Source organism: Hyaena hyaena, unplaced genomic scaffold (assembly GCF_003009895.1).
Source record: "Hyaena hyaena isolate Hyena2069 unplaced genomic scaffold, ASM300989v1 scaffold_748, whole genome shotgun sequence".
NCBI classification, from domain to species: domain Eukaryota; kingdom Metazoa; phylum Chordata; class Mammalia; order Carnivora; family Hyaenidae; genus Hyaena; species Hyaena hyaena.
Window position 1 is genome coordinate 947,303 of NW_024081382.1, and position 21,617 is coordinate 968,919.

A 21,617-nucleotide genomic window follows, 5' to 3' on the forward strand; every position below is an offset into this window, starting at 1 on the left:
CCGATCAGGGCTATCTGAAAAGTGGGTTATGTCATATGACAGAGACTCTAAGTTCAGTGAACATTTAGTCTTTGTTGTGACACCTGGTGGGCTCTGGAGGCCAGAACGTTTCTTCTTGAGCATGAAGAAAAGAGAATCAGTTCGCCTCCTTGCCTGGCGCGCAGTGGGTAGGCAGTCCCCCGGCGCCCGGCCTGGGTGGCACCTGGGAGCAGAGCGGAGTGCAGCGTGTGCTTGTCTTCTCAGTTACCGCACTGAGGGGAAAAGGCGAGAGAATCCAGTGGTCAGAACTTTTACATCCAGTGAGAGAACTAGTTCCGTAAACACGAGACCTTTTACCTCCACTAGGAAATGTGGCTCAGCCACCGATCGCATGATGGATAGCCTTTCTGAATTTGAGTTTACTCACCTTTACAATGAGTTGACAGTCCCTGTCTTGATTGTTCATACTCCATATGTTGGGTAACAAGTGAATTGAGATGAGATCTGCTCATAATCTGTGAAACACTGTAAGATATTATGACTATTCCATTCGAAATCACTAGGTTTTAGCTACTGGCAATGTAATAGTGTTAAGGAGTGTTCCTGGGCTTGCGGACCATTTGGCGTCCTTATTTCTCTCCTGTCCCCTCCGCTCAGTATCCTCTTTGTAGGCTTAGGTGTTGATGATGAAGAACAACAATATTTATAGAGTAATTAGTATGTATTTCATACATAATTATATCTGGTTTCTGAACACTTTTTATTACCCCTGTTATTACAGAAAACTGAGATTCACAGAGATTTAGTAGTATAACTCTATGTAAGTATGGCCAAGATTTGAACTGACATTTATTTGTAGTTGTAGGTCAGGAAGCTATAAAACTATGTTCTAAATTCCTCATTTTGCCCTACTCTTAGTGCTAAAAAAAAAAAAAAAAAAAAAAAAAAAAAGTCTTTTGATAATAAACGTGAACAAAAAGAAGCTTGAGGTGTTCCTTTCACCTTCATATAATTTCTCTTACCCCTGTATAATGATATGTAAAACGCATTTTGTGAATTTATAAATGCTTTAGAATATAATTTTATTTATTTTCTGCCTCTTTGCAAAAATAGATCTAATCCGATAGAAATGAATTTTTTCTACTGTAAATTGTTAGTATACAGAAAGGGCTATCCCTTAAAAATAAAAGGGAGGGGCTACCATTTCAAAAAAAATTTTTTAAGTTAATTTGTCTTTAGGTTCGAGTTCCCTTATGGTTGTGGTCTTCTGATGACTGCCTAAACATACGGCTTTCTGAAATTTCAGAATTGGTTTGCAAAAATAGTTTTAAATGCCCAATGCTGGATTATCTCTGCATGGTCTGTGGTTCCTTTACTGGGGCTGCCGTAGCCAAGTTAAGTTGTGGGAAATACGTTAGGTGCACCATATGGAAGCGGAGTTATGTAGGATCCTTGTGTTGGCACGTGTTGTTTAGACAAACTTCGAAAAGATTGGTTTCTTATGAGTCTTTAACTGTATTCATTTTAAACACATTGAGAGGGGCGCCTGGGTGGCTCAGTTGGTTAAGCGTCCGACTTTGGCTCAGGTCATGATCTCACGGTCGTGGGTTCGAGCCCCGTGTCGGGCTCTGTGCTGACAGCTCAGAGCCTGGAGCCTGCTTCAGATTCTGTGTCTCCCTCTCTGCCCCTCCCCTGCTCACACTGTCTCTCTGTCTCTCTCTCAGAAATAAATAAAAAACAATTAAAAAAAATTTTTAAACACATTGAGAAAGTAAAGATTTTTTTTTTTTTAATTTTTGTGTCTCAAGGAGGTCAATCTCTAGATGGAAAGCATGAGGAAAAAGAACAGGTTGTAAGAGAAACGTCCGTGTCTTCTCGTAATTTTGTGTGACTGCGGAGCCCATCCAGCAGAGCCTCTTCTAGGGGCTCTTCCATAAACACCCTCCTCTTCCTGTGTCCTGCTCACTCCTTGTCTGCTCTTGTAGCACAACCCCCTTCACAGTGTATTTTAGTCATTTGTATTTCTGCTTTTCTCCCTCTTGTTCCCGCCTTTAATAAACATCCAACCCTAAACCCAAAACCAACTCTTTAAGGCACAGACCATCTCCTCCTTAGTTTTGGATCCTCACGGCCCGGGTGGTGCCTGTGCAGTAGAGCGTCTGAAAATGGTTGCTGACTGGATATGTCATATGCGCCTTGTGTCCATTTATAAAAGAGATCAAAGGCTGTCCTGACGGGAATGCGGTAGAACAACTTCACCTTTAACAATGGAGGCGCCCTGGTTAACGTTCCACCAAGGCTCCCACGGCCTCCGTTCACAAGTCCGTTGCTGCGTGCGTTAGCCTGTGGTTGAAGCCTCCTCTTTTACTCTGCTTCAAGTTCTACTCTAGGATGCCTGGATCAGGAAGATCTAGTTGTAGAAATTGTTCCCTTTTTGAGGAAGTTTATTCTTCTTTGAATGCTTGGTGTTTGTTTATTTTCAACTCACTTTCAAGTCAGATGAACACAGAGTGTCTGTTTTGTTGGAATATGAGTGGGCCTCTGCCTCCCGGCTCCCTGTGTGCTGAGCACCGTCCGTGTGCTGAGCACCGTCCGTGTGCCTGGCACTATGGGAGGGACTCTGATGTGCAGAAAACACTGTTCTCTTTCACGGGACTGACGAGCTATGTTTTATGTATCAACAGAAGCATACAGTCCTGCTTACGGCATACGCTTTCAAACTGAGCAAGAAATGAGTTGAAAAGACTCTAAATACATTTACAGCCTTTTCTGCCTTTTTAAAAAAACTTCCTCAGTTGCAGTATTTGAAAACTAGTAACATGATCTTCCCCCTTCCTCATTTACTGGCTTCAAGGACTGGAGAACCTTCTGTGCACACACCTTTTTTCTCGGACGGTATGCAGTGTTCAGCAGCAGAGCCCCTGTTTCATCCTGCTTGTCTTCCCTTCATTCCTTCGACTTGTGTTTTGCAAGTAACAATGACTTTTCAGTACTCAGTTAAATTGATTCGACACAAGTCGCTTAACTCTAAATGTGTGGCTCCCCAAATGCAGAATGGCCGTGTAACTTCTGCATGGCCTTCAGCTTGCTGTTAAGACAGCGCCGTAAGCCCCCGTTTTCTCCCTCCTGCCTGCGCGAGCCTCTCCTCGTCCCTCGGATATGCCGCCCTGGCCCGGCCGTGGGGCTGGTTTTGTGGCCAGTGTGCCTCCTGCCTGGTGTGCCCTTCTCCTAGATCTTCATGTGACTGGGCCCCCTATTTCCTTCCGAGTCTCCCCCAAAGGGCCCCTCTTCAAAAACCCCTTCTCCAGCCGCTGTCTTCAGATGCCCCCCCCGACCCCAGCTTTTGCCCTTCCGCGGTTTTCTCCAGAGCACTCACACCTAACATATTATGTGATCCTTTGTCCTCTCCACTTTATCTGATCTCCCTTGGCCGTCCTTTTTACGATTTTACCCTCACATTAAATCCTCCTTTCGCGCTTTATTTTCTTCCTAGCATTTACCACTCCTACCTTAGTTTGTGTTCTACTTACTTATTTATTTTGTTCCCCTGCCTCCTGCCTCCCGGTAAAACAGCAGCCCCAGTAGGACAGGGATCTTGTGTACTTTCCCTTCCTTACCCGCCCTGCACTTAGCAGAGTGCCTGGCATTGTAGGCACTCAGGAAATACTTGCTGAATTAATGAACGAATAAATGAGTGAATATTCGAATATCAAATCCATAAGGGAAGGACCTTGTGTCTTGTTCACCCATGTAGAGTGTACATGGGAAGTTAGCAGTTTGCATTTTAGAGTTCAAGCTGTATGATATTTTATTTATTTATTTTTTTTAATGTTTTATTTATTTCTGAGAGCTGGCTGTCAGCACAGAGCCCGACGTGGGGCTCGAACCCACGAACTGCGAGATCATGACCTGAGCCAAAGTCGGACGCTTAACCGACTGAGCCACCCACGTGCCCCCCATATGATATTTTGGAAAGTGATAGTAGGTTATGCCAGCAGACTGACCTGTTCCCTACCCCATGTTGAGATCCGGCAGGCAGAACTTTTGCTTTGGCATTTAACCAAAGTTTGATGCATCAGTTTTGATTGAAACAAATTTGATGATTATGACTGCTCGGAAACTTCTGTGGTGTGTGTTATTTTTGTGTTTTATATTGTCATTCTTAAATTATCGTGTGTTTGACGATGATGAAATGTGACCAAGTTTGATTAAACTTTGAAATTATGTTTTCCATCATCGATGCCACATCTTTCTATTAGCTGTCTATCTTTAGTTTATCATTGCTACAAAATGTTTCCACTTTATAGTGTAGTTGACTGTTTTAAAGTACAAAAGTGACATTCCTGTTTCATTAGCTCCCACAATTTGTGGTCTTTGAGATTTTTGTAAAAGAAATCTTTTTATAAAAGATTTTTATTTTGGGGGTTTTTGATACTTGAGCATGTTTTAGAAAGATTATTTAGATTTTTCATTTTATGCCTCTTTCCCTTTTGTAGAATATTTTCCAGAATGATGGAAGTAACCTAATTTAATAAGTTGTATTTTGAACAGTTGTTGAAGTAGCATAGCAGAGGTGTAAGCGCTTTGACATTAGAGCCAGGGTACCTAATTCATGTTTTTGGAAAACTTTCTTAAATGCACCTCGGTCTTCTCCCCTGTACGATGGACATGAATTGTAGCACTTGCCTTAGCATTGTGAGAATGTTTGATGAGCTAATGCATATAAAGCACCGAGAACAGTGCTGGGCACCAGATAAATGCTACTTACGTGTTAGCACCTTCTGTTCAGGTGGAATCCTGTACTGGCACCTTGGCCTTAGATACTTCACGTGCTTCCTGTTTTAAACTTCTTACAGGCATGTTTTTATAATTATAGAAAAGTTGAATGGAGGACACAGGGAGTTCCTGGGTTCCCTTCACTTAGCTTCCCCTTTTTTCCTTATGATTATAACACATTTGTCCACACTAAGAAATTGTCACTGAAACAGTCAGTTCTGCTGTCACATGACCCATGCAGTCCTGAAATCACTGACTGTGTGGGGCCCTGCAGTGCAAACCACAGGGCTGTGGGAAGAGTGGCATTAGCGGTCCAGGACTCAAAACCTTTGTTCAGGGAAAAACAGTTAGGAACCTCAATGAAAGTCCATTTTTACATGTGTTGAATGGTTAACAGGCACACACACTGAGATACGGCCCTTACCTTGAGGAAGACCTTACTTAGAGGGACTGGAAGTGGCTGTTGGGAGAGTTGCAGGCCCTGTGTCATTGGGAAGTGGAGGAAGAGGGTGGCTGGAGATCCGGTGGAAGGTTGTGTCAGCAGATGTGGCTGGAGGGCTTCCTCACACACACTCTGTGATCCTAGGTCGCTGGTGAATGTCTGGGCATCTCTGCACGCGTAGCCTGATGTGGGTTGGGTTCAGTTGTCTGTGTGCACTTAGTGTTTCTTGTGGATGCAACTGGACATCAGCAGATCTGAAATTTGTGTTATGCTCAAGTTGTCCCCTCATATTATGTCACTGGAACAGATTTGCATCCTCAAAACAGGATAGCAGAACCGCCTTACAATACTGTTATGGAAATGACAGATTTACTTGGCTATAATTAGTTTTTCTACTGATAAGCTTTTTCTGTTTCCAAATCCAGTCCAGGATACCACATTACATTTAGATTTCATTTACTTTTAACATGTAGAAATAAACACTGTTTTTCAGTTAATCTGTCAGTCAGGAAATTTTTTGACACATGTATTTGTTAGATAATGAAAATTGATACTCATATTTATATTTCTGGATTATTTCCAGAATCAACAAGGAAAGATCCCATTGTTTATCGTATTTGGGGATATTACAGTATTTAAAGTAGTCTGTAGTTGTAAGTGGTGGAACAGTATTGATGGAGGTAGACTCTCCAGCTATCCAGAATGCTGCATTCATCTCCTAGATGAGCTGTTACTGTGGTACCTTGGCGGTGTGTTGGCTTATAAATATCTGAGTTCTGTTAGATTATTTGGCAGTTGGAAGTTTGACTACGAAAGCGTGCTGTAACATGCGGATGGATTGTACTTGTGTGAACCGTAAAGATGTGTTGTCGATATTTCTGATTACTGAATTTGTGATTATAAGACTTCTTTGTTGGCTTCTAAATCATTGTCTACCTTTAGTTCCACAGTAATTTATGTGACATACAGTTAAGGCTAACAATCCAAAGGGGCTGACTAAAAAATGTGAAGTCATCAGCTGTTTAGATCGTGCAAGAGGCCAAGCGCGTCCCGTGTCAGTATATACCCGGCTGCTTAGAAACTGCTGTTTTTCTTTTTTCTTTCTTTCTTTCTTTCTTTCTTTCTTTCTTTCTTTCTTTCTTTCTTTCTTTCTTTCTTTCTTTCTTTCTTTCTCTCTGTCTCTCTGTCTCTCTCTCTCTCTCTCTCTCTTTCTTTCTTTCTTTCTTTCTTTTCTTTTTTTAATATTTTTATTTATTTCTAGGAGAGAGAGACAGTGTGAGCAGGGGAGGGTTGGAGAGAGAGGGAGACACAGACTCTGAAACAGGCTCCAGGCTCTGAGCTGGCAGTCAGCACAGAGCCCGACGCGGGGCTCAAACCCACGAACCGCGAGATCATGACCCAAGTGAAAGTCGGACGCTTAACTGACTAAGCCACCCAGGCACCCCACTTTTGTTTTATTTAAAAAAAAAAAAAAATTTAATTGTAGAAAACATCCAGCATCAAATTTACCATTTTAAACATTTTTCAGCATATCTTTCAGTAGTAGGTCTGTTCACCTTGTTGTTCAACAATTTCCAGAACTCTTTTTACCCTTAGGAAACTCTACCCATTTAACAACTCTCATTTTCTGCTCAACCCAGCCCCTGACCACCAGCATTCTGCTGAGTGTCTGTATAATGTTGCTTACTCTTGGGTGCCTCATAAAACAAGTCATACAATATTGTCTTTTTATGATTCTTTTATTTCACTTAGCAGAATATTCTTAAGGCATAACCATATACTTTTAGTGAAATTAGTATGATTAAATAAGGCTTAGAGTGGCTTGCCATCCCTGGGTCATGTTTCTATTTATGCGTAAAAGTATTTCTCAGACGAAGAATAGGATGAGGATGAACTAACTCTAGTTTGTGATGCAAGGTTGTTACCATTACTGTCGGACCCTCTGTGGAGAACGTCTTCTGCAACTCTTGGTGATAAACAGGGTGTACAAACTGAAGGGAACTTCTAATATCTCCTCTAACACTTTGTTGCCTAAATCTTATGTTTGAATAGCCAAACATGGAGGCTTTTTCTAAAATGACAATAACATAAAAGTTAGGTCCTAAAGTAGCAAAACATCAATATGCATTTTATTAAAATTCTAAGTAGGACAAATTGGATTTAGGTCAAATTTATTTGCCTTCTAACTTAAATCATTTATAATTTATCCTTAAAGAGATCAGATGACATTATTCCCATTCTTCACAACTGAAAGGTTAGGTACAAGTTTACTTTTTTAAAAAATTATTTATTTTTAATATACATCCAAGTTGGTTAGCATAGAGTGCAGTAATGATTTCAGGAGTAGAATCCATTGATTCATTCCTTACATATAACACCCAGTGCTCATCTCAATAGGTGTCCTCCTTAATGCCCCTTGCCCATTGAGCCCATCCCCTCACCCATAATCCCTCCAGCAACCGTGTGTTTGTTTGCTATATTTAAGAGCCTCTTATGTTTTGTCCCTCTCCTGGTGTTTATGTTATTTCTGCTTCCTTTCCCTTATGTTAATCTGTTTTGTATCTTAAAGTCCTCATATGAGTGAAGTCATATGATATTTGTCTGTCTCTGACTAATTTCGCTTAGCATGATACCCTCTAGTTTCATCCATGTAGTTGCAAATGGCAAGATTTCTTTCTTTTTGGTTGCCAAGTAATACTCCATTTTATATATCTACCACATCTTCTTTGTCCATTCATCTGTTGATGGACATTTGGGCTCTTTCCATACTTTAGCTGTTGTCGATAGTGCTGCTGTAAACACTGGGGTGCATGTGCCCCTTCAACACAGCACATCTATCCTTTGGATGAATACCTAGTAGTGCAATTGCTGTGTCGTAGGGTAGTTCTGGTTTTAATTATTTGAGGAAGCTCCATACTGTTTTCCAGAGTGTCTGCACCAGTTTGCATTCCTACCAGCAGTGCAAAAGGATTCCTCTTTCTCCACATCCTTGCCAACATCAGTCATTGCCTGAGTGGCTAATTTTAGCCATTTTGAGGTGGTATCTCATTGTGGTTTTGATTTGTATTTTCCTGATGATGAGTGATATTGAGTGTTTCTTCATGTGTCTGTTAGCCATCCGAATGTCTTCTTTGGTAAAGTGTCTATTCATGTCTTTTGCCCATTTCTTCACTGCATTATTTATATTTTGGGTGTTGAGTTTGGTAAGTTCTTTATAGATTTTAGACACTAACCCTTTATCCGCAATGTCATTTGCAAATATCTTCTCCCATTGTATTGGTTGCCTTTTAGTTTTGCTGATTGTTTCCGTTGCGGTGCAGAAGCTTTTTATCCTGATGAGATCCTAATAGTTCATTTTTGTTTTTGTTTCCCTTGCTGTGCAGAAGCTTTTTATCCTGATGAGGACCTAACAGTTCATTTTTGCTTTTGGTTTCCCTTGCTTCCAGAGACATGTTGAGTAAGAAGTTGCTGTGGCTGAGGTCAAAGAGGTTTTTGCTTGTTTTCTCCTGTAGGATTTTGATGGCTTCCTGTCTTATGTTTAGGACTTTCATCCATTTTGAATTTATTTTTGTGTGTGGTGTAAGAAAGTGGTCCAGGTTCATTTTTCTGCATATCGTTGTCCAGTTTTCCCAGCATCATTTGCAGAAGAGACTGTCTTTATTCCATTGGATATTCTTTCCTGCTTTGTCAAAGATGAGTTGGCCATATGTTTGTGGGTCTATTTCTGGGTTCTCTCTTCTGTTCCATTGATCTAAGTGTCTGTTTTTGTGTCTTTATTCAAAACTGGCCTAATAATTACAGCTTTGTAATACATCTTGAAGTCCAGAATTGAGATGCCTCCAGCTTTGGTTTTCTTTTTCAGGATTGCCTTGGCTTTTTGGGATCTTTTCTGGTTCCACACAAATTTTAAGGTTGTTTTGTTCTAGCTCTGTGAAGAATGCTGGTGTTATTTTGATAGGGATTGCACTGAATATGTAGATTGCTTTGGGTAGTATTGACATTTTAACAGTGTTCTTCCAATCCATAAACATGGAATATTTTTTCCATTTTTTGGTGTATCTTCAATTTCTTTCATAAGACTTTCTATAGTTTTCAGTGTATAGATTTTTCACCTCTTTGGTTAGGCTTATTCCTAGGTATCTTATGCTTTTTGGTGCAATTGTAAATAGGATTGATCACTTGGTTTCTCTTCTGAATGCTTCATTTTTTTGTGTATAGAAATGCAACTGATATCTGTACATTGATTTTATACCCTGCAAATTTGCTGAATTCATGGATCAGTTTAAGCAGTTTTTTGGTGGAGTCTTTTGAGTTTTCCACATAGATTATCATATTGTCTGTGAGGAGTAAAAGTTTGACTTCCGCCTTGATGATTTGGATGCTTTTTGTTTCTTTGTGTTGTTTGGTAAGGCTAAGACTTCCAACACCGTGTTGAATAACAGTGATGAGAGTGGACATGCCTATCATGTTAGCAGTGGGTCTTTCTTATATGGTTTTTATGATCTTGAAGTATAATCCTTCTATCCGTACTTTCTTAAGGGTTTTTATCAAGAAAGGATGCTCTGTTTTCTAAAATGTTTTCTCTCCATCTATTGAGAGGATCATGTAGTTCTTGTCCTTTCTTTTATTGATGTGATGTATCACATCGATTGTTTTGCAGATATTGCAGCGCTGCATCCCAGGTATAAACGCCTCTTGATCATGGTGAATATTCTTTTAATGTATTGTTGGATCTGGTTGGCTAGTATGTTGTTGAAAAGTTTTGCATCCATGTTCATCAGGGAAATTGGTCTATAGTTCTCATTTTTAGTGGGGTCTTTGGTTTTGGAATCAACGTAATGCTGGCCTTGTAGAACAAGTTTGGAAGTTTTCCTTCCATTTCTATTTTTTGGAACACCTTCAAAAGAATAGGTGTTAACTGTTCTTTAAATGTTTGTTAGAATTCTCCTAGAAAGCCATCCAGCCCTGGTCTCTTGTTTGTTGGGAGATTTTTGATTATTGATGGAGTTGCTTTACTGGTTATGTGTCTGTTCCAATTTTCTGTTTCTTCCTGTTTCAGTTTTGGTAGTTTATATGTTCCTAGGAATTTGTCCATTTCCTACAGGTTGCCCAATTAATTGGCATATAGTGGCTCATAATACTTATTACTGTATGTATTTCTGCAATGTTGGCTGTGATCTCTCCTCTTTCATTTATGATTTTATTTATTTGGGTCCTTTCCTTTTTCTTTTTGATCACACTGGCTAGCAGTTTATCAGTTTTGTTAATTCTTTCAAAGAACTAGCTTCTGGTTTCATTGATGTGTTCTACTGTTTTGTTTGTTTGTTTGTTTTGATAGCATTGATTTCTGCTCTAATCCTTATTATTTTCTGTCGCTTGCTGTTTTGGGGTTTAATTTGCTATTCTTTTTCCAGCTCTTTAAGTTGTAAGGTTAGGTTGTGTTTCTGAGACCTTTTTTCCTTCTTTAAGAAGGCCCAGATTGCTATATACTTTCCTCTTATGACCGCCTTTGCTGGGTCCCAGAGGTTTTGGGCTGTGGTGTTACCATTTTCATTGGCTTCCATATACTTTTTAATTTTCTATTTAACTTCTTGGTTAACCCATTCATTCCTCAGTACGATATTCTTTAATCTTCAAGTATTTGCTGTCTTTCCAAGTTTTTTCTTGTGATTGATTTTGAGTTTCACAGCATTGTGGTCTGAAAATACCTACAGTACGATCTTGGTCTTTTTGTACTTGTTGAGGGTTGATTTGTGTCCCAGTATGTGATCTATTCTAGAGAATGTTCCATGTGCACTCGAGAATAATAATGTGTGTTCCGCTACTTTAGGATCAAATGTTCTGAATATATCTGTTAACTCCATCCAGTGCAATGTAGTCATTCAAAGTCATTGTTTCCTTGTTGATTTTCTGCTTAGATATCTGTCCATTGCTGTAAGTGGAGTGTTTAAGTCCCCTACTATTATGGTATTATCAATGAGTTTATTTATGTTTGTGCTTAATTGATTTATATATTTGGGTGCTTCCACGTTGGGGGAGTAAATGTTTATAATTGTTAGATCTTAGTGGATAGATCCCTTAATCATGATATAATGCCCTTCTTCGTCTCTTGTTATAGTATTTATTTTAAAACCTAGATTGTCTGGTTTAAGTATGGCTATTCCAGCTTTCTTTTGGTAACCATTGGTGTGGTTGATGGTTCTCCATCCCTTTATGTTCAATCTGATGGTGTCTTTAGGTCTAAAATGGCTCTCTTGTAAATAACATATAGATGGATCTGGTTTTCTTATCCATTCTGTTACACTGTGTCTTTTGATTGGAGTGTTTAGTCCATTGACATTTAGAGTGAGTACTGAAAGATAGGAATTTATTGCTATTGTGTAGCCTGTAGAGTTGGAGTTCCCTGTGGTGTTCTCTTGTCCTATCTAGTCTTTGTTGCTTTTGGTCTTTTTTGTTTTGTTTGGTCTTTTCTCCACTCAAAGAGTCCCCCTTAAAATTTCTTGCAGGGCTGGTTTAGTGGGCATGAACTCCTTTAGTTTCAGTTTGTTTGGGATACTCTTTATCTCTCCTTCTATTTTGGGTGACAGCCCTGCTGGATAAAGAATTCTTGGCTGTATATTTTTCTGATTCAGCACGTCAGATATATCTTGCTACTCCTTCTTGACCTGCCATGTTTCTGTGGATAGGTCTGCTGCAAACCTGATCTGTGTTCCCTTAAAAAAAGTTAAGGACTTTTTTTCCCCTTGCTTCTTTCATAATTCTTTCCTTGTCTGTATATTTTGTGAATTTTGCTCTGATACACCTTGTTGATGGTCGGTTTTTGTTGAATCTAATGGGAGTTCTCTCTGCTTCTTGGATTTTGATGTCTTTGTCTTTCCCCAGGTTAGGAAATTTTTCCGCTATGATTTGCTCATATGATCCCGGTAGAATTTACTTTTTACTATACTTGCAGCTTGAAATGCTGATGCCTTGACATTTTACATTAGGTGGTGATTTTTTTCAGAAATGATATAATTTAAACTATCTTTTTCATTGAAGTCAAAGTTGACCCTAAGCAGCTTTCAATTCAGAGCTGTAAATTTTTGTTTGTTTTCCTTGAAAGGCAACAGAAGACCACAATGGGATCAACTAAAGATAGCTCAATTTCATAGTTTTAAGGATATTCTGGAAGTTTCTTTCCCCATAAGAAGCATACTAATGCTTCTTGCAAAGCAGATACTGATTTTTTTATTTTTAACCTTTTTTAAGTGAAATTTATAATAAATCATAGATACCTATTAAACTGATCTAAAAATTAAAGCATTTCTAAATTGCCTTCTCTTATTTCATTTTCATTGAAAGAGCAGTTTAAAGAAGATGGAGGGATCCTGTGAAATTGTGTGATGTGAGTGAAAGGTGGTGGTGCCTCTCCACATTTAAATTAGAATCTAGGAGGGAAAATCAGGCAGGTTAGGTATAGATATAGCTATCATACAACTGAAATACTTGTTCCAGAAGGAAGAGTTATGGATAGGTTAGGAGGTGGGAGAGGTTACTCTCTTTTACCAGAGGAGGTAAATCAGGAAAGACTTCTTGGAAGAGGTAAGGTTTGCTCTAGATCTTGAACCCTGAGTGTGATTTTGACATTGCGAAGTTTGAAGAGGAACAAGTCATCTGAATATTTAACATGAAGTTGTTTTACCTGCTCAGTCTTTACCTATGTTATATTGTTTAGTCGCAGTACAAAAGATGTTCCCAATTAATTTGTTAGTTGAAATGAATTAGTGTATAGGATTTCCAGTAAAACAATCAGGAATCTCTTTCTGTGCTTTTAGTAGCCTGCTCCTGTTCATAAAGATTTCTTTTTTCTTCTCTGAAATTGTTGAAAAGCAGTTTCTATTGGTTATTCTATTGGTCATTCCCACCATAGTTTTGTTATTGTAATGGAAATATCACCTAAACTGTAGCCTGGATGATGAAATAATTATGGAAAAAAATTGGGGCATTGTATTCACTTGTTCGATTCTCAAGAGAAAAATAAAAGTGTTTCTTTTCCCTTTAAAGTGGAAAAGTTGATTAGTTACCTAATCACAATTCAATTCTCATATGTACAGTTTATTTCTGAACTGCTGTGAACAAAGAGCAATAAATTGGGTTGTGTTTTAGGCTTGGAATACGTATCTGGCTTTCTGTGGACTGTCAATAGAGAGGAATATTGAGAGTCCTTTACAAATGTTGGATATGTTGGCACTTTGTGGATCCAAAAATAACCTGATGTTTGGATCAGAAAGGAAAGGCTCAGCGCCTCAGCGGTCTGGGGGCAGGGTCTGGGGCTGGTAATGGGGTGATCAGTGTGCATGCCTCCTGGCGCTATGGGCACGTTAGAGCCTGACTCCATTCACTTTTGTTTTTCTGTTTATTTAAAACAAAGAGATGGATTTAGGACAACTTCCTTGATTAAGGAGGTGGAAATGAATCTTATTTCAGAGTGATTTGCATGGGCTTTGTCAAGTGTGTTGTGATACTTGTTATGTATTTCATAGTCTGAGGAGTCCTAAAGAAATAAAGGTGTACTGATTTGTTCATTCATTTTCTGTTTGGAGCATGGGGCTTTTTAAGAATTTTTTAAATTTACAAACCAGTTTTATGTTTCACATGTAATTCTCACAGCATGTTTATGGGATAAGCAGAAAAGGGATTGCTATCCTGCTTTCATGGCAAAAAACTTGAGAGGCGTTAGTTGAAATATATGCTGAAATAGGGAATTATTTTAAAAGTAATTTTAATTGCAGTATTATTTTACATATGTATATGTAACATTGTCAAATGTTTTGCATATGGCTTAATACAGTTTAAAGTTTCTGATTTATTTGAAATTCAGACCTCTTTGAGAGGGTACTTTTTTTTTTTTTTTTAACTAATCCATTCTCTTAAAAATCTGTTACTAGATTCAGCATTACCTAGTGGTAATGATACTCTTTTCATGGAGATGAGATTTTTCTTTCATTATTCATTTTCCTCCAGACTTTAAGTATCCTGACCAATAATTCAGTACATGTGATCCTTAAGTAGATTATAACATCTTCTGAATGGTTGAATTACCTTAGGGAAATAGTCCCTATAATTCTTCTTGATCATACAATGTCTTTTCCAGTCAAGATTTCATTAATATGCAAATACTTGTCTGTAACAGCAGTGAATCTCTTTATCACACTATATTTAATTAACATATAAATAACCCTGTGAGACACTTTCCTAATTTCTGATATAGGCAAGCCTGTTTAAATATTGTATTTGTAACCAGAAAAATTCTATTAAGAATCAAATTCATATTTCATACACAAAGTATATGCGTTATTTTAAGAAATGTTTTGACCTCCATGTGTACTCAGTTTTTAATCCTAAAAGTTTGGATATTATTTGTAATAACTCTAGGAGAAGAACTCCGTGAGATATATAAATGTTGGGATCACATGACATGGCATTGACACACATTTGATCTAGAAAACTGGTCATCTGGGACACCAGGAAGAGCAAAGGCTTTTCGTCAAAAAATGGGTGTGCGTCCTGGTCCTCATTCCTGTTAGCTGTGTTACGTGTGAGAAGCCACTTAGCTTCTCTGAACTACAGTTTCTTCCAGGTGTGGAGTGGGGACCTTGGGGAGGTATCGTGATGATTAAGTAATCTAAGAGAGGTGTCCTCGGTCACAGCTCCTAGCGCGTCGCTGGTGGTCAGCCTGCCGCAGTGGTTGTAGTAACAGAGGACAGAGGAGTAGAGGTGACGGCAGCGGCACCAGTGGTTTCGGTTCGTGTCGATACGAATGTTATGTTGCGGATATCGTTCAGCTTCAGGTGTGCTGATGAGTAAGCAGAATGTTTATAATAGGGAATATCCTCCCTGATGACACTGACGCAGGGATTGCTCACCTGGGACAGGACCCCTTTCCTGGTAACAGGTACCTGACGTTCCACATTACTAATCTGGAAGTTGCTTGGTGAACCTTGTTTCCAATGCAGTTAAAGTTTTTAATTTCAGTTTTGACTGAATGATATATGCAGGAAAATGAATCCGTCGTAAGTGTACAGCTTGATGCATATTTGGACGAGACAAAGAAGGTCATTATCAGCATCCCTCACGCCCTCTCCTGTCACCATCTTGCCGTCCTCGTTTCCGAGAGCACCACTGGCCCTGACTTTTGACGTCACAGCCCAGTTTGGTCTGTGAAGGAAATGGAGAGGCTTGTGAGGACTGTTCTTACCTCTCAACAGAGATCAGATTTCTTTTTCTTCTTCTTCTTCCTTTTTTCCCCCCTTTTTATATCTTGTTGGAAAAAACAGACCGCTTCATGAATTTGGGTGTCGTTCTTGTGAGGCGGCCATGCTGGTCTTCTCTGTATCGTCCCGATTTGGGTATATGTGCCGCAAAACGAGCACAGAGATGGGATTTCTGATGTCCTTCAAATTGAATACTTTTCTAATGCTGGATGTACATTGATATTTTGGGTTTTTTTAATATTTAAAGTGTTTCTTATTGGCAGAATATACAGTTGACGTTGGAATAACGTGGGTGTTAGAGGCACTAACACTCTGTACAGTAAAAAAATCTACGTTTAACTTTTGATTCCCCCAGAACTTAACTACTAATAGTCTACTGTTGACTGGAACACTTACCAGAAACATAAACAATTAACCCATGTTGTATGTTGTATATATTACATACTGTATTCTTACAATAAAGTAAGCTAGGGAAAAGAAAATGTTATTTTAAAAAATCCTAAGGAAGAGAAAACAGTTACAGGACTATATTGTATTTATCAGAAAAAATCTATATAAGTGGACCCATAAGTTTGAACCAGCGTTGTTCAAGAGTCGACTGTAATTGGATCTTGCTGTTTTATCTAGGCTGGGAATCTCTGCCTTTTGATGGTCATGCTTTGGCTGTTTATATATAATGCATAGTTCAGTATAGTTCAGCTTAAAGCCAACATTTTGGTATGTGTTTACCACTTTTTCCATTTAGTCATTATTTGCCTTTTTCTCTTTTCCTGCTTTTCTTTTTTTTTAAAGTTTATTTATTTATTTTGTGATAGAGAGAACCAGTGGGGAAGGGGCAAAGAGGGGGGAGGATAGAGGATCCACATCCGTCTCTGTACTGACAGCAGAGACTCTGACGTAGGGCTCAAACTCACCAGCTCTGAGACCACCACCTGAGCTGAAGCTCGACGCTTAACCAACTGAGCCACCCAGGCACCCCTCCTGCTTTCTTTTGAATTGGTTATTTTTGTAATTCCATTTAATCTCCTTTATTGGGTTATTAGCTATACTTTTGTGTGTGTGTGTGTGTGTGTGTGTGTGTGTGTGATTGCTCTAGTGGTTACAGTATACTTCTTTAACTTATGATAGTCTGCCTTCAAATAATATAGTAGAACTTCAAGTATAATGTAAGAACCTTATGACAGTATTTCTCCATTTCTTCCCTGCTGGCTTTTGACTGACTGTTGTCATATATTTAACTTTTACATACATTATGCACTATACAATACACTTTTATCATTTTTGCTTTAATCAGTGACTTTTTAAAAAATTAAAAACGGGGTTCCTGGGTGGCTCAGTCAATTAAGCATTTCACTCTTGGTTTTGGCTCAGGTCCTCATCTCACGGTTCTTGGGTTGGAGCCCCATGTTGGGGTCTGTACTGACAGTGTGGAGTGTGCTTGGGATTCTCTCTCTCTTACTCTCTCTGCCCCTTTTCCCACCCCCCACTCTCTCTGTCTCTCAAAATAAATGGATAAACTTTAAAATAAATTAAGGGGTGCCTGGCTGGGTTAGTCAGTTAAGCTTCTGACTTTGGCTCAGGTCATGATCTCGAGGCTTGTGAGTTCCAGCCTCATGTCAGGCTCTGTGCTGACAGCTCAGAGCCTGGAGCCTGTTTCTGATTCTGTGTCTCCCTCTCTCTCTGCCCATGTCTTGCTAGCTCTCTCTCTCAAAAATAAACATTTAAAAAAATAATAAAAGAAAAAAATTAAAAATGTGTTTTATATTTACACATGTATTTACTCGCTGCTCTTCATTGCTTTTGGTAGATGCAGATTTCTCTCTGGCATCAATTTTGTTCTGTCTGAAAGACTGTCTGGCATTTCTTGCAGGGCTGGTCTGCTAGTGATGCATTCTCTGCTTTTGTATGCCCGAAGAAGTCTTTCTTTTGCTTTTGTTTTGGAAAATACTTTTGCTGAGTGTAGGATTCTAGGCTGTCACTTTTCTCTTGTTAGTCTTTCAAAGGTTTCCCTGCACTGTCATCTCCCATTGTCTTCTGTGAGGTCGGTTGTCATTCTTCCTGTTCGTTTTTACAGCATGTGTCTTATTTTCTTTGGATGCTTTTAAGATTTTTTTATAACTCGTTTTGAGCTATTTGATTATGATGCTCCTTTGTATGGTTTTCATCGTGTTTATTCTCATTGCTGCTTATTGTTTGCTTTTTTTTTTTGGATCTACACCAAATTTAGGAGGTACATGCTTAGTACTTCTTTAGATATTTTTTTCTCCCTTGACCTCCCCTCCTTAACACGCACTTTCTTTTCTGGGCCACGACTTACATGTGTGCTGGCCACTTGATCTTATTTTACAATTCCTTTTTTTCCCCTGTGTTTTTCTGCATTTCATTTTGAATACTTTCTATTACTATGTCTTTGTAAATAGGTTACTTCTGCGATGTCTGCCACTAAACTATCAGCATAGTGTCATCTCTGCTGCTGAATTTTCATTCCTTGGAGTGTGGTTTGGTTTTTTAAAAAATTCTCTATGCCTACCACATGTTATTGGTGTTTTTAAATAAATTGATAATTGTCCTGGTTATGGCCATAATTTCCTGCTTTTTTTCATAACTGGTATTTTTGATTGGATGCTAGACATGTAGGCTTGTTCATCTCACTAGCTGAGCTCCTGTCCCGGTTGTTATGGAACATACCTTGCCCCTTCCCATCATGCACTTTTATTTAATCACACTGTGTGTCTGTGTGTGTGTGTGTGTGTGTATATTCTAAAGTTAGCTTCTCTGTGAAGTTGATCAAAATGGATTTCTTAATTTATAATGGGTTAAATTAATCTGTAATGGATTTCCTTAATCTGAAAATTCTAGAACGTGACCTAGCAATACAGGGATAGGGCTATTTATTTGATATTTTTTTCTTGTTAGTGAATAACTCGGAGCCTGTTTTTATTCCAGGGTCAACTCTCTTGTCTCTTCCTGCACTTCTTGTATCTGATTGGGTGAATGAGTGCTTATTAAGTACTAGGAATCTATATTAAAAAAATATAAGATCGGGGCTGCTGGGGGGGCTCAGTTAGTTAAGTGACTGGCTCTTGATTTTGGCTCAGGTCACAATCTCACAGTTTGTGGATTTGAGCCCTGCACTGGGCTCTGTGCTGACAACATGCTGAGTCTGCTTGGGATTTTCTCCCTCTCTTCTCTCCCCACGCCTCCTTGTTCTTGCTTACTCACTTGCTCTCTCAAAATAAATAAAACTTAAAAAAAAATAACATTTCCTTCAAATTCTCCAATGTGTTGCTTTCTTTCTCTTCCTACAATCTCTAGTTTAACTTTGAACTTCATCAGCAGGAGAGATGTGTTAGAATTACTTGCACTACAGATACCTGGACCATTGTCTTCCCAGCCACAGCCTGTGCAATTGACATCAGAGCCTCATCCTCTTCATTTCTGAGGTTTTCATTTCTTCAGTTGTGATTGTAGGTCAGTCTGCAGTGTCATTTGCCCTGGACTCAAAGAACTCATGACGGAAAGGCTATGAATAGACATGTACGGCAGTGTCTTAGGGCAGACTACTTTTGTGCTTCTTTGTCTAAAGCTTAGGACAGTTCATATCTCTGTGCTTATGCGTGCTCACACACAGTCCCAGAGTCACCTGCAGTTTATAGCATTGTAGTGTTGCTGAGGGCATGATATACAATGGGAAGCTGTACAGTCCATTGCAGAAATTTTAAATCAGAAACATTTGAAAGAACCCTAAAGTACCTTGTCTAAATCTTTAGCCACAAAGAATAATGATTTAAGCTCTAAATACTCCTGTAGTTCAGTGGTTGTTTTGTTTACTTATTTCTTCATATTCATCCTTTGGTCCTTCAGTTCATCTGTCTCTCCATCCACTAAGTATTTAGTGAGGTTTAAATGAATGCCAAGTATTATACTAAGAATATAAAAATGACTAACACTTTGAAGGAACTTAGTTTTCAAAGGAGCAAGACACAAATAAATAATGGTTAGTATCTTATGATCAAGTTATATCCTGATAAACCCATTGCTGAAAATATTAAGTGAAAAAATGCGTTTAATACACCTAACCTACTGAACATCATAGCTCAGCTTAGCCTTCCTTGAACATGTTCATAACACTTAATACTAACCTACAGTTGAGCAGAATCATCTAACACAGGACTATTTTATAATAAAGTGGTGAGCATCCTCGTGTAATTTATTGACTGCCGTACTGAAAGTGAAAAACAGAATGGGTATGTGATTACAGAAGGGCTGTAAGTAAATTGGTGGTTTATCCTGAGTGATCGCGTGTTGGACTGGGAGCCATGGCTCTCTGCTGACGTCCAGCATTACTACATGGCACTAGCCCAGGAAAAGACCAGATTTCAAAATCCAGAGTACAGCTTCTCCCAAGTGCATATCCCTTTCACACCATCGTAAAGTAAAATAATTGTCAGTTGAACCACCCTAAGTTGGGGGCCATCTATCTGTAATTCTGTGCAATGACAGCAGTAATGGGAACACATACAAAGCCTAGTCTTGTGGAGGAAAGTCAGGTAGGCTTGATCTGGGAACATCACAGAAGGTTTCAATTTTTTTTCTCCTTTAATGATCACTACATTCATGAATCCAATTAAAGAAAACATTGTAAATATGCATGTCATGAGTCAAGACTACTTTTCTGTCCATTTAGATGAGGTTAAAGTGCTGGATTTATAATTTTTACGAGTCTTTTTAAATCTCAACCTGCAGTTTTTTCTTCCTGTTGCCACTATATACAACTTGGCTTCCGAAGTTTAAATTTTTCTTTTCTTGAAGACTTTTTCAGAAGTTAGAGTAACACAGTGCTTTCTTTTCAGAAGAACCTTGCTGAGTAATTGCTTAATCGAATCACTTCGCTGAGAATTTTCTGTAAGTTAGGTACTGAGGGTATAAAGTGCCCCTGCCCTGAAACCCATGTGTACAGATAATCACAGTAGCAGTGAGGTAAGTGCTGTACAGGTATCAGTCCTCATAGCTCTGTCGTCTTAATTTACTTTTATAGATTTCATGTATTGTTCATATTAACTTTTTCCCTTTTGTAAGTTGAAATAAAGTTGATACACATTGTAGGTCAGATCAGTTTCGATGTCAAATTAGTTTCCCAACATAGAGATTCGACACATTTGTACATTATGCTGTGCTCACTGTAGCGTGCTTAGTGCTTATCGTCTGTCCCTGTACGTCACTCTTACAGTCCCATCGGCTGTATTCCTGTGCTGTGCCTTTATTCATGTGACGGATTCATTCACAGCTGGAAACCTGTATCTCCCACTACCCTTCAGCCGTTTTGTCCATCCCCCCATCCACCTCCCCTCTGGTAACCACCAGTTCTCTGTATTTATAAGGGTCTGTTTCTGCTTTTCCTTTGTGTATTCGTTTGTTTTGTTTTTTAGATTCCACATATAAGTGAATTCATATGGTATTTATCTTTCTCTGTGTCACTTATTTTACTGAACACAAAACCCTCTAGGCCCATCTGTGTTGTCACAAATGGGAAGATCTCAACCTTTCTTTTTTAATGGCTGAGTAATATTCCTCTGTGTGTGTGTGTGTGTGTGTGTGTGTGTGTGTGTGTACGTGTACACATCTTTTTTTTTTTTACGTGTACACATCTTTATCTGTTCATCTATTGATGGACACTTGGGTTGCTTATATATCTTAGCTATTGGACATAATGCTGCAGTAAACATAAGGGTGCATATATCTTTTCAAATTAGTGTTTTCGTTTTCTTTGTGTAAATATTACAGTAGTGAAATGACTGGATCATATGGTTTTGAGGAACCTCTGTAGTGCCACCCACATTGACTACACCAATTTACTTTTCCCACCAACAGCAAATGAAGAAGTTTCTTTTTTCTCCACATCCTTGCCAAGACTTATTTGTCTTCTTGATGCTAGCCATTCTGACAGATATAATGGGATCTCTCATTGTGGCTTTGATTTGCATATCCTTGATGGTTAGTGATACTGAGCAATTTTTCATGTGGTCCAAACTAAGTTTTATATCTTGACTGAATCCTACTTTTCCAGTTCTTAAGATTTTTTTTTTTTTTTTTTTTTTTACAAATAGTTTATTGTCAAATTAGTTTCTACATAACACTCAGTGCTCATCCCCAAAGTGCCCTCCTCC

The 21,617-nt window shown here is 38.8% G+C and overlaps 1 protein-coding gene and 1 non-coding gene across 2 annotated transcripts in view; one reads left to right on the forward strand and one right to left on the reverse strand.

Annotated features, from left to right (window-relative positions):
* NBAS (NBAS subunit of NRZ tethering complex) overlaps positions 1–463 on the forward strand; it is a 93,983-nt gene extending 93,520 nt beyond the window's left edge. Inside the window, exon 22 of the mRNA XM_039218316.1 lies at positions 244–463. Coding sequence (XP_039074247.1) covers positions 244–463 — 220 coding nt within the window. The remainder of the gene's footprint in view (positions 1–243) is intronic.
* Positions 464–15,503: 15,040 nt separating this feature from the next.
* On the reverse strand, positions 15,504–15,609 carry LOC120221057. The gene has a single exon (XR_005525724.1). It is a non-coding gene; the product is annotated as a U6 spliceosomal RNA (small nuclear RNA).
* Positions 15,610–21,617: the final 6,008 nt, after the last annotated feature.